The 13,427-nt window shown below is 43.8% G+C and overlaps 1 protein-coding gene and 1 pseudogene across 2 annotated transcripts in view; one reads left to right on the top strand and one right to left on the bottom strand.

The window, feature by feature from the left end:
- The window catches only part of TMEM255A (transmembrane protein 255A), a 50,358-nt gene that overhangs the window by 23,332 nt on the left and 13,599 nt on the right, over nt 1-13,427 (top strand). Inside the window, exons 5-8 of one of the 2 annotated variants that reach the window (XM_017516351.1) lie at nt 287-355; nt 1,808-1,879; nt 2,290-2,378; nt 8,100-8,262. In XM_017516351.1, the coding sequence (XP_017371840.1) occupies nt 287-355; nt 1,808-1,879; nt 2,290-2,378; nt 8,100-8,262 (393 nt within the window). The remainder of the gene's footprint in view (nt 1-286; nt 356-1,807; nt 1,880-2,289; nt 2,379-8,099; nt 8,263-13,427) is intronic. The other variant, XM_017516352.1, reaches the window with a different exon arrangement.
- Nucleotides 11,846-12,759, bottom strand: LOC108294440 (annotated as a pseudogene).

The raw sequence follows: 13,427 nt of genomic DNA, 5'->3' as shown, positions 1-13,427 counted from the left end.
AAGCCCATTTCTCAATCAGTTTCATAATTTCTCATTAACCAAGTAGTCTAATAGAAACTAATTTTTAAGGTATTTTTGTCTAATCTTCACTCAGTCTCCCTAGACAGGTGATTTTCAGAAATTAATCCAATCTACTGCCTGCCTGCTTGTGTGTCTGTGTGTGTGTGTGTGTGTGTGTCTGTGTGTGTGTGTGTGTGTGTGTTCAAACCTTTTACTACTAAGTAGAACACTTGCTATTTCATTTTCCAAAGCCAAAACCCCTTTGGTTTGGTGTTCCCCTTTTCAGGATCTGAAACCACTCTATGCTAACCGGTGCCACTATGTTCCTAAGACATCCCAGAAGGAAGCTGAGGAGGTGAGCCAGAATGAGGCTGCATGTCTTTACCTCCTGGGAAAGTCCTCTGTTCTGTCTGAAACACCGTTTCTTTTATTACTTTTCATGGACCTAAGGTTTATTTCTAGGTGTCTATACCTTATTTGTTCAGTGGGTCAGAGCACATTGCTATTGAGGCCAAGGTCATAGATTGGAACCTCATGAGGCCTAACCACTTTTACTTTGTTCTGTGGTCACAGGCTGACCCTCTGACCCCAGCAGGGAGCCTCTCCATATGTGACTTTGATCCTCAGGGGGACAGATGACAGTACAGAGGCCACAGGACATGCCCTCCCCCATCTCTGTGGATGATGGCTCAGTTGCCTGAACTCAGTGCTCAGTTGGAAGAAAAGTGGGAGCCCCACCAGAGCACTAGGCCTGAACTAGGGAGGCAGAACCTGAGTTCCACACATAGGATGGATCTGGAAGCCAAATGAGGGTAATTGAGAAGCCAGATCCACCTCTATGTTCTGGAGAGGCTGGGACTGTCAGCCTGGCCCCTCTCATAACATCTCCAAGAGGCCAGCCTAATAATGCTTGAGTTGGCACATATGAGTCTCCTGCCCCACACAGCTCTCCTTATGTTCCATGTTGCCTCATGCAGAGCTAGATGCAATAGGTAGTGAGGTAAAATATGGCTCCAAGTCATTTTGGGAGAGCTTTCATCTCAGTACACAATAATCCCTTCCCAATCCAGGGATCTCCAGGTACATGAAACTGTACCTAGGCTTCCAGGAATCTTGACAATTTTGTACTCGATTAACCTCACACTGAAAGGCGGTCATCCCCAAATGTTAGAAAAATGGTAAACTTTCAGTTGGGAAGAGAAAAGGAAGTCAAGTGGATATAAAATGGCCACTGCATTGCACAAGTTCAGGGGAAGACGTTTTACATAAAATACAATGTGAATGGGTGCCCTTGGAGTAAGGCAAAGCAGTCCTGCTCCCAAGGCACCATGGCAAATACTTTGATTACGTCTCTGCCGTTCACTTGACTCCTTTTTCTTTTCACAACCATAAGTTTACTCTTTATCTCACTGTTCTCAGATTAGATGGGGGAATCGAAATGTGTATATGCTAACAGCTTATCTGAAAGGCAGTGAGCATTTGGATGAAGGACTCAATATAGAAAAAAATGCCCACTTACTAGGAATATTCTCTATAACAAAGCAAGACAAATTTGCCAGCACTTCATTACATCTGGAAGGGGGAGAGAGCTGGAAAATTTCTTGCTAACAAAAGATGGTAAATAGAACTCTTTTTCATTTTTAAAACCTTTTTGCTAAGTCAAAATGTATGAAATATCATTGCTGTTCTCTGGATTTTGTCATGGTAGCTTTCTTGTGTTAATTTGGTGACTGTAAAAATATTAATAATGACTTCCATAGGTTCACTTGTAACCCTGGTCCCCCTAACCCTATTTTTCCTATATAAGGTCATAAGTTCCTCAACCAAAAATTCTCCTTCCACGAGGGTTATGAGGAACCTTACCCAGGCAGCTAGAGAGGTACTATTGTACTTCAGAGTGCATGCACCAGCCCCTCTGTCTTCCTTCCCACCTTATCTGCTTTCCTCCTGTGCCCTGATTTTCCCTTCCCTCCTATCCTCATTTCCTCGAGTCCATTTGTTCTTCTGTCTGTTCTTCCATCTGTCCTTCCTCCTCTCCATTTCCACCCTTCAGGGATGGGGCACTGAGGGCTGTGGCTGAGGCTGGACATGAGCCCAGCTACACAGTGACTTGCCTCATGCACAAGTTCAGCCAGCTCCCTGCCCAGCCCCATCCCTCTCACACGTTGGTGTGTTCATTTCAAAGCCATCCTTACTGTCTCCATCAGTCACTAACTTGCATTTCCAGTCCCAGAGGGTCCTACCTCCCATCCAATGCCAGTTCATCTCCTCACTGTTATATACCCTCAGGTTAACTGCCCTCACCTCAGCCGTGAATTCTGCACACCTCGCATCCGGGGAAACACCTGCTTCTGCTGTGACCTCTACAACTGTGGCAAGTAAGTGTTGAGGCCCAGACACAGGAATAATGGTTTGACCACAATGGACACTAGAAGAGCTGAGGGTAAGGAAGGGTGCATGGTAGGAATCAGGGAAGTGGAAGACATTGATCTGTTAACTAGCAGACATTACTTGCCTTCTCTGTGCCAGGCATCATGCTAGGTACTTTCACATACTTGATCTCATTTAATTCTTACTTGTGATGTATGCAGAGTAATGCTCATTTTATAGATAAGGAGAGTGAAGTTCAGAGAAAACAGATAACTAGCCCAAGGTTACACAGACATTGAAAATAATATGTATGAGATTCAAACTCAGCTCTGTCTATATCCAAGTTTAACAACATTCCGTAAATAGTTATTGAGTATCTTCTCAGTACCTGGCTCTGTTCTAGACACTGAAGATTCAGCAGCCAACAAAACAGAAGTCCTTTCCCTTGTGGAGCTTAAATTCTAGTAGGGGAGACAATCAACAAATACAGAAATATATAATATAATGCCAGGTGGTGATCAGAGCTCTGAAGAAAAATGAAGCAGGAGACGTAGATAGTGTGAGGGGTGTGTGTGTGCGTGTGCACATGCACACATGGACATGCATGCACACTCCATGTTAGAGTAGCCAGGGAAGGCCTCTTAAAGCAGGTGACATTTGAGCAGACCTGAATGTAGTTGCGGGGGGCAACCCAAGTAGATACCCGGAGAAAGAGTGTTTCGAGCAGAGGGAATAGCAAGTGCAAAGGTTCTGAGGCAGGAGCAGTTTTGGTGCTGGTTCCGCTGCAACCACTCTGGCTCTGTGCCCTGAAAATTGTCAAAGCATCATTTATTCTTTCTTTCAAAACGTATATAGGTGCTAGGAATATAGAGATTGCCACTGAGGAGCTCGCAGACCAGTAGAGAAGGCATGTGAACAATCAATTGCAATATAGTGTGATAAGTGCAGTGGAATTCAGTGGATGTGGTGAGGACTCTGGAGGCCCAATGAATGAAAGTCAGAGTTTGCTGGGAGGGGAGCAGTGTCAAAGAGTAGGTGATGTGGGAGCTCAGACTTACAGAATAAGTAGGGAATTAGGAGGCAAACCAGAAGAAGATAGAGGTGGGAAGGATATTTATTCCTGGTAATTGTCAAGAGATAGGGGATAGAGGTGGTTACACAAGGTGTGATAGGAGGTAAGGCAGAGGTGTAGCCAGAGATCAGATGATAGAGAGCTCATTCGCCATAGGAATGACTTTGGACTTGACCCTGTAGGCAATTGAGGGCCACTGAAGGTTACAGCATGGAAGATGGACTTGAATGATTGAGGAATGGAAGCAGCTAGGAGGCCACTGCAAGACTGCAGGCCATACAGAATGGTGCCTAGATCAAGTTGGAGACAATACAAAGCAGGGAATCATTTTGAGAGCAATTTAGCAGATGGAATCAACAGGGATGCGTGAGTAGGTGATGTGCGCTGTGAATAAACACCTCCCCATGCAGTATATGCCAACCAATGTCTGTCATGCATGTATTTCCTTCAGAATCTTAGTGAAGGTGAGCTGAGGGCCACAGGAGGGAGTAAGGGAAGGAACCTGCAAAGTGGGGATGGATGGAGCTAGATTCAGAGGCAGCAGGTGGATGCAGCCCCCTCCTCACTCACATTCCCTACTGTTGGTATTTTGGGGCCAGTTACTCTGGTTTAATAATTAAGACTTGCTAGTCTAGAGGCAGGGCGAAGGCAGAGACCATACACTAGGCCTTTACCTTCTTTACTAGTGCCAGTCTCATTTTGTTGAAAGGTTTGGGAGTGGAGAAAGAAATCTACAGATTCAAATGAGGTTTAGGGATTGTCTGGGGAGTTCAGTTATTCATGTTGTAATAATAACTATCACTTGTAAGGGACTTCCCTCCTTAGCAGCAATGATCGAGAGCTGGCTATAATTGTACTTCCTCAGTCCATCCTTACAAAAATGATCAAAGAAATGTAATACGGGTCCTAGGGAAATTGGAATTATTTTACTATCTTTCCTCTTCCCTCCCCTGATCTGTCTTTCTCTTTGTTTTTATCTCCTCCCTTTTTTCTCCCTCCTCCTGCCATCCTTCTCCCTTTTCCTTAGTGCTCTCCTCTCTTTTCCCATTTTACGGCCTCCTTGGGTGGTGCTGGGAGCCGGCCAGAACTGGGCCTGAGATCTCAAGGAGAGAGGAGGCCCACTGAGAGGGTTGAGAAGTGATTCCTTGTAGACACAGCTTTTTTTTCTGCGATGGGTGTGTTTCTGAAAAAGTTTTGAATATGCAAAATCTTCCTTTAAATTCCATTTAGCTGAGCCCTCAGGTGAATTTTTTTTTGAAAGTGGAGGCTCAAGTCCATTCTTTCTTTCCGTCAATCTGAACTTCATAAAAATTGACTTCCTTATTTCTTAAAGCAAGTTATACCAGAATAGTCTTCAAGGAATTTTATGAGGAGCTGTGCTAAACTATGCACTCCCTAAAGGCAGGGAGCATGAATTAATCTTATCTATACTCCCCTGGCCCCAGCACAGGGCTGAGCATGAGTAAAGAGCTGATGAAAAGGGAATGACATTTGTTGAAAAGGCACAAAAAGAAGAACTCCCTTTTCACTGGGGAAAATAAAATATTGGACTAGAGGTCATAGGAACGATCTTCAAGCCTAGAAGTGTTTTTCACCTATCTAGTGCCTGGAAGCCAGCCCTGGACTTCTCTCAAGGCCCTTTCCCAAGTCTGTAGTGCTGAGATTCCAAGGGCAAAGCCAGTAGAAAATGACTTGCTTAGCTTTCCCAGAGGAAACAGTCCCACCAGGCCATAAACTCAGGCTGAGACTGAAGAAGTGAGGGTCCCACAATAGAGGAAAACGTCTTATCTTGACCTGAAGCTTTTTCCGCCCAGAGCCAAAGAGATTTAAACGCAAGGCCTAAATATAGCTAGCAATAAGCATTCTGAGGCTTGGAGACTTTAATTTTGCCAAATGTGTATTCGTTTTCCTCACACGAAGCCTATTTTTAATCAATTGCCAGCTCCTCCAGTCCATTTCCTGGAAAGGAGGCCAAGAAAAAAAAGTGGGAACAAAAACGTCGGGCAGTCATTTGTACAGTGCTACAGAAACAGAGTCTCTACTGTCCCATTAAACCCACAGACCTTCTTTGACGTCAGGGGTGTTGAGGGTTTAATACCAAACATAGATTATTCCATTTAGCCTCATGCAGGAAGGTAGCTTTCTCTAGGACACAGCTCCTCAGCAGCTGCCTTTCAGAGTACTTCAGGCTTTCATCTACTCACTCATCTTTGTAAGGTCAAGTCAATATCACTGGTTTTCAGCGTGTAACCTAAAGGAAATGGAGTGGTTTGTGAAAGGCATCAGCTGGTAATAAAATGAAAGAAGATAGCTTACTTCCTTCACTCCTTTCTTCAACAAACGTCTCTTGAACCCCTACTATGTGCTAGGGGCTGTTCTAAAAGAATGGTCATCAGTAAAACGCAGTTTTGCTTTTAAGGAACTGAATTTGCCAGGGGAATTGCAGGGAGGGGGACTTCAACAGATATGCACAATGCATGCAGTGGGAGAGAGGAGAGACACACACACAGGCTGCCCATTGCCACTGCCTGTCCACCAAGAATTGGTGAGTGTTCCAGGCTTTTATGGAAGAGCAGAATGATGTCCTCCTGCCTTATCTAAGATCTTTTGCTGTCTACTTTGTTAAGCAGGAGACCAAAACACAGAGAGGTTATCCATTTCTCTAGGCCCACTCAGAATGTTGAGAGCAAGGGGGCAAAAACCCACATTGGGTAATCAATCTCATGATCAATACAATGATTAGTCTTTGCACTCAGTTACTCATTCACCGAGTATTTATTGACAACCTTTAATGTTTCTAACACTGTGCTAGGCAGTGAGAGAGACACAAAGGAATGTTAAGAGACGACCCTTGCCCTCAAGAGGTTGCGATTTCAACAGAGACATCATGTCGCCTTGGCCATGATTGTAACGTTAGCACCAGCATAGTACTTAGCACTGAATACACTTCCAATACATATTAGATTAAATAAATAACTGAATTATTGATATACACAAAGTGCCAAACTAAGAGGAATAGACTATGGGAGTCTAAGGGAAAAGCTAATGAATGAGCAGTGACATCTTTGAAGGAGGCACTACTGAAGCTTTGAGCAGTGAGAGATTAGGATAGGCAGAGAACAGAAAGTGATACCTTCAATGCAGGGGGCGAAATCTGAGCAAAGGTTTGGAGTAAGTACCCAGCATAGCCAGTGTGGGGCTTCTGTGGACTCCAGCCTGGCTGGAGTGTGTACTCTATTCTCGGGCTAGACTTTGATAGACTAAGGAATTTGAGCACTCCCCTGAAGGTACTGGGGAGACACCGAAGGGTTTTGATTAAGTGAATGACATATTTTTAAAAGTGTTTTAGAAAGAGTAATCAGGCAGCAGTAGGGTCTGGCAGGACAACCTTGCAGTGATGGAGGCATGAGGATGGGAGCAGTGGGAATGCAAATGGTGCAATTTCAGGGGAAGCTCTGCCCAGAGCGGAACCAAATGGAATCCTGAATCTCAAGCAGAAACAAACCGCATTAATTTGCTAAATGTGAACCATATCTAAGAACTAGCTTTTTTTGCTTCATGGTTCAGTGACAAAAAAAAATTAAATAGCTGCTGGAACCACTCAAACTGAAACCAAGTATATATTCTCTAAAAGTATTGAATATTTTAAAACAAGCTACTATCCTATTCCCATATTGTGGTTTGTGCCTACAAAGTGTTAATAATGGCCAGGCACAGTGGCTCATGCCTGTAATCCAAGGACTTTAGGCGCCTGAGATGGGAGGATAGATTGAGCCTAGGAGTTCAAGAGAAGCCTGGGAAACATGTCAAAACCGCATCTCGACAAAAACATTAGCTGGGCATGGCAGCGTGAGCCTGCAGTCCCAGCTACTTGGGAAGCTGAGGTTGGAGGATCACTTGAGTCAAGGAGGCAGAGGCTGCAGTGAGCCATGATCATACCGCTGCACTCCAGCCTGGGTGACGGAGCAAGACTCTATTGCAAAAAATAAAATAAAATAAAACCAACCAACCAAAAAAACAAAATAAAGTGTTAATACCTTTAAGAACAGGGTTCAAAGGTTTTAATTGTGTTGCCAGAGGCTGGCTCTTAGAAGGAACAAAATGTAGCTATATATTTTGATGGGGGCTCTTAGTATATGTTGAAGTACTGCTTTCATGCCTGCTGGCATTACGTCTCCCAGGCTCAGAGAGGTTAAGTAAGTAACCTAAGAGTTAAGTAAGTTGCTAGAGACAGACAGTGCATAAGTGAGACTTAGCAACTTAATTTTTCTTTTTTACTTAATTTAAATTTAAATAGCCACATGTGGCTAGTAGCTACAATATTAAACAGCACAGATTTAATGAATTCACATATGTAAAATGCTTAGCACTGTGCCTGGTACATAGCAAGTGTCAATAAATGCTATCTAGGATTAGTGTTAGTGATGGTTGCAAGTATTTTTCTGGGAGGTAGGACGTTTTTTTGGAGGGGTGGGGATAAACAATCACACTCCGATTTATTATAGTGCATGGCTATGATGTCTGTTACTATAGCTCCCCACCTGCCCACCTGTCTTTTCGCTGAGCTGTATGGTAGCCCAATCTCAGGGTTGGGTGGGGGACGGGGAGGACAGCCTGCTCCCTGGGGACTGACTGGAGCATACTCCTCCCTGTCCAGCCGGGTGGAGATCACTGGTGGGTACTACGAATACATCGATGTCAGCAGTTGTCAAGATATCATCCACCTCTACCACCTGCTCTGGTCTGCCACCATCCTCAACATTGTCGGTCTGTTCCTGGGCATCATCACTGCCGCTGTCCTTGGAGGCTTTAAGGACATGGTAAGTAAAGAAGTGACTTTGCTTTTCACAGGTGCCCCTGTTGGGGATGGGGGAAGGTGAGGCAGTTGGGGAAAATGCAGATACATATTTTCAAGGGAGGAATCAGAAGCAATTGCTTCAAGGATGTAGCTTCCTTCAAATATCTCAAGTTGAAGAAGCTAGGTAATGTTATCAGTCTGCAAATATTTCTTGTTATACATGAATTACCTGTGTTCTGGAGGCACATTCTGGGGGTGAGGTGAGAGGAGGAAGGGGTGTTCTCAGTTCCCCCATTTGCACTGGTTATGTAAACATAGTCTTTTATACCCCCACCCCACACTTTTAGTAGAATTTTCTGGGAATAGTTTTCCCCCTACAAACTTTGCAAGAGATGGAAGGAAAGGTTATTTTAGCTATAGGTATGATTAATGCTAGTCTCCCTCTCCCCAGGTATTTCATCCTGAAGTTTCTTCAGAAAGAGCATCTGGGCTTTTTTCTGTTTGCATTCGCAGAGCCAGCTCTAGTATAAGTTGCTTGCCAGGTCTTGCCTTCATCCTGGACCTCGACCTCAGCCTCCCCACTTTCCATTCTTCCCTTCCAAATCTTTTCCATTTGTGTGTGTGTGTGTCTGCGAAGGCACACCAGAACTTGGCATTCAGTAGGTACTCCATATAGTAGTTTTTTTTTTTTTTTCCTTTCCCTTTAAGGTATTTCTAAGCATTGCTTATGTGATAAACCTAAATCTCTAATTATGGAGGTAATAGCTTTGAGTTATGGTTATCAACCTGACTTCATATAAGAATCACCTGGGCCGGGCGCGGTGGCTCACACCTGTAATCCCAGCACTTTGGGAGGCCAAGGTGGGTGGATCACGAGGTCAAGAGATCAAGACCATCCTGGCCAACATGGTGAAACCCCGTCTCTACTAAAAACAAAAAAAAATTAGCTGGGCATGGTGGCACACACCTGTAGTCCCAGCTACTCGGGAGGCTGAGGCAGGAGAATTGCTTGAACCCGAGAGGTGGAGGTTGCAGTGAGCCGAGATCGAGCCACTGCACTCCAGCCTGGCGCCTGGTGACAGAGTAAGACTCTGTCTCCAAAAAAAAAAAGAATCACCTGCCCAGCATGGTGGCTCATGCTTGTAATCTCAGCCTTTTGGGAGGCCAGGACAGGAGGATTAATTGAGCCCAGGGATTTGAGACTAGCCTGAGCAACATAGCAAGACCCCCCTCTCTCTATATATCTATTCTTATATATAATATATAAAACTTTTTAAAATTAGCTGGGTATAGTGGCACACACCTGTAGTCCCAGCTACTTGGGAGGCTGAGGTGGGAGGATCACTTGAGCCCAGGAGGTTGAGGTTACAGTAAGCCATGATTGCACTACGTACTGTACTCCAGACTGGGTGACAGAGTGAGACCCTGTCTTTAAAAAGAAAAAAATAAAAACAGCTTGGGCCCCTTCTCTAGAGATTCTGATATAATTGATCTAAACTGAAGTCCAGGCATCAGTGTTTCTTTTTTTTTAAGCTCCCAGGTGATTCTGATCTGTAGCCATGATTGAATACCACTGCTTTAAATGAACATCCCACATCTCTTTATGGAATTATTTTGTGACTAAGAGGGACTTTCCTTTGATCCCAGAAATTAGCCCCCTAGGCCCTTGCCTGTTGCTGTCACATTTTGGGGTCCCTGAAGAACAGAAACCTGAAAGGCAGTTTGTAATTTGATCCTGGACTGTCAAAACAATGAATGTTGGAAAGTGAATGGTGGGGCAAGACAAGGGAAAAGAAAAAACCTCTGTCGTTTTGGACCGCAAGTCTCCAGCAGTACTGGACTGACTGGAAGTATTAAGTGTTCCTGCTGATGACTCTAAATCAAGAGAAATCCTTTCCTGCCCGTCTGCACTCTTTCTTCTTTCTCTCCCTTTCTCTTCTGCACATTTCTTATCCCAGCTTCCCTCTCCAGACTCTGGAAGGCCCAAGCACTAATGAGTAGGGGAAGCATCAGCAAAGGTGGAGCTCCAGGAGGGAAAAGGATTTCCTGTAAATTTGGCCTTGAGGAAGCTTTTAGGTGAGAGTGCTGGGAAAAAGCTGTTTCTGGGTTGGGGCTTCTTTGGAGAAAAGAATGCCCTTTGTTCTTGGAGACTTTCCCCAGGGGGCAGATGAAAGTACAGGCATTGTGTGGAATCTCAGCAGCTCTGGCTGGAAGAGAAGCTCCCTGGTTTGTCGAGTTGAGGAGACTGGACCTCAGGATAGGTGTTAAGAGTTCTCTAAATTGTCCCTAGAGCTTTCAGGCTTGGATGGCAGAGCTACCTTGATGCACAAATGGAGTAGGTGGTGGCTACTTGGTAGGCTCTGTGGGGTGCCTGTAAGGCTTCCTTCCTCTCCAATTTTACACTGCTGTGGGTGCTGAAATGCCACCATTTTTTATTCCTTGCTTTAAGATAAGCATTGTGCTTTTCCTCCTTGTCCACTTTCAAAATGCATGTATTAAACAAAGGAAAAGGCCAGTAGGCCACAGAAGTGTTAATACTTTGAGTTACTAATCTCTCAGTGTGAAGGATTTGATAAGACCCTTTTCCATAGTGATGGAAGGAATTGGATTTTGAAGGCAAAGGGCATCTGAGGAAGACAGGAAGACAGGAAGAGCGGCTAGATGGACACTTTCAAGAAATTTCTGGAAGTTGGAAAGAAGGGAGGAGTAGGAAGGTGATATGCTAAGAAATACAGCCCTGCCAAGCTTTTAGCCTTAGCTTTAGCCCCCTGAATTAATCACTTCAAAGTGTACAATTCAGTGGCATTCCATACATTCACAATGTTGTGCAGCCATTTCTATCGAGTTTTAGAACCTTTTTCATTACCTGAAACCTGTACCTATTAAACAGTCACTCCTTGTTGCCCCTTCCCTGAGCCCTCAGCAGCCTCTAATCTGCTTTCTGTCCCTATGGATTTACCTGTTGTGGGTATTTTCTATAAATGGAATCATGCAATATTTGAACTTCTGGGTCTGGCTCCTTTCACTGATCATAATTTTATTTTTAAGATTCATCTACCTTGTAGCATACATCAGTGCTTCATTTCTTTTTATGCTGAATAGTATTCCATTGTATGGACAGACCACATTTTGCTTAGTTTTTTATCCATTGATGGATATTTGGGCTGTTTTCACATTTTAGCTACTAGGAACAGTGCTGCCATGAACATTCATGTACGAGTACTTATTTGATTACCTGCTTCCAATTCTTCTTCCACATATGAGTGGAATTGCTGGGTCATGTGGTGATTTTGAGGACCTGCCAAACTGTTTTCCAAGGCAGCTGTGTCATTTTACATTCCTACCTGCAGTGTGTGAGGGTTTTAATTTCTCCACATCCTCACCAACACTTTCTTAAAAAATTATAAACATTCTAGTGGGCACAAAGTGGTATCTTGTGATTTCCACTTCCCCGCTGATCAGTGATGCTGGGCATCTTTTTATATGCTTGTGGGCAATTTGAATATCTTCTTTGGAGAAATATCTATTCAAGTTCTTTGCCCAGTTTTTATTTTCCAAACAATATTCAAGTTTGTGAAACAAATTTTTTAAGTATTGTAAAATGTTTAATTTTCATCAGCTTCAAGGTTTATGTTGCTCGCAAATTTTGTATATAACTGAATGTTCAAATCTGCTAACACTGAATTGATACCATTCTGGATTCTAAGGCATCAGTTTCTTCTTGCCAATTTTTATTTGCCTTTTCTAGCATTTCTTGTGATTCATCTTGAGAAAGGCTAATGAAAATATCAATTTGATAAGGTATCATTAAGCAGTCATCATCTGCAAGCAGGATGTCATTGCAAGCATCCTCTAAATTTTGGAGTTGTTTCCTTTTTACTTCTGTTTCTTCCTTCAGCTCTGTGATTCTACTCACATTCCTTGCAGATTTGTTTATCTTTTGTTGATATTCAAAAGTAGAATTGACATCTTCTGCAGCCTGTAAACAACAGTACTAGTAGCACCTACCCGTGGACTTGTGAGGGCTGATGTGATAACCCAGGTAAAGTGCATGTATTAGTCCATTCTCACACTGGTATAAAGAACTGCCCAAGACTGGGTAATTTATAAAGAAAAAAAAAGTTTAATTGACTCACAGTTCTGCATAACTGAGAAGTCCTCAGGAAACTTACAATCATGGCAGAAAAGGAAGCAGGCACATCTTACATGGCAACAGGTGAGAGTGCATGTGAAGGAGGCAAACGGGGAAGGGCCCTTATAAAACCATCAGATTTCATGAGAACTCATTCACTATCATGATAATAGCAGCATGAGGGAACCACCCCCATGATCCAATCATCTCCCCCCAGGTCTCTCCCTCAACACCTGGGGATTACAGGGATTGTAATTCAAGATGAGATTTGTGTGGGGACGAAAATCCAAACCGCATCAGTGCATCGAATGCATAAAAGCAAACCTCAGTCAATGGGACCTTCAGCTTCCCACACCCAGGACAAGGCCTGGGCTGCAGGGTCCTCATGCTCCCCAGAGGCACCCTCAGTACTGAGAGAGGTGGCCCAGAGCCCTCCATGGATTCTGGCCTGGGGGCCTCCTGCCTCAGCAAGGCAGGCATCTAAGCAAATGCTTAGGGCCCTGGGTCCAGACAGGGCTCCCCACAGAGCAGCTCTAAGGACTGGGGGCCTTGGTCTGGGCCCCCCACACACACTGAGCTTCAGAGGTGGGCACCCCCAGCATCCCACACCCTCCACTCCCCTGCTGCAGCTGAGACCTGGCCACTAACCAAGTATCCTGCCCATTTTAAAATCTGTTTTGCTGTTGTTGAGTTGTAAGAGTTCTTTATAAATAGTGGATACTAGACCATTATGGAATATGTGATTTGCAAGTATTTCCTCCCATTCTGTGATTTTCATTTTCTTGATAATGGCCTTTGATGCACGAAAGCTTTTAATTTTGATGAAGTGTCATTTATCTATCTTTTCTTTTGTTGCTTGTGCTTTTAGTGTTATATCTAAGAATCTATTGCCAAACCCAGGGTCATGATTTCCACATTTTTGTCCAAGCATTTTATAGTTTTAGCTGTTACATTTAGGGCTTTGATCCACTTTGATTTAATTTTTATATCTAGTATAAGGTAGGGGTCCAACTTCATTCTTTTTCATGTGGATATCCAGTTTTCCCAGCACATCT

The sequence above is a fragment of the Cebus imitator genome, unplaced genomic scaffold (assembly GCF_001604975.1).
Source record: "Cebus imitator isolate Cc_AM_T3 unplaced genomic scaffold, Cebus_imitator-1.0 Scaffold580, whole genome shotgun sequence".
NCBI lineage: Eukaryota > Metazoa > Chordata > Mammalia > Primates > Cebidae > Cebus > Cebus imitator.
This window is presented reverse-complemented; position numbering and strand designations above follow the sequence as displayed.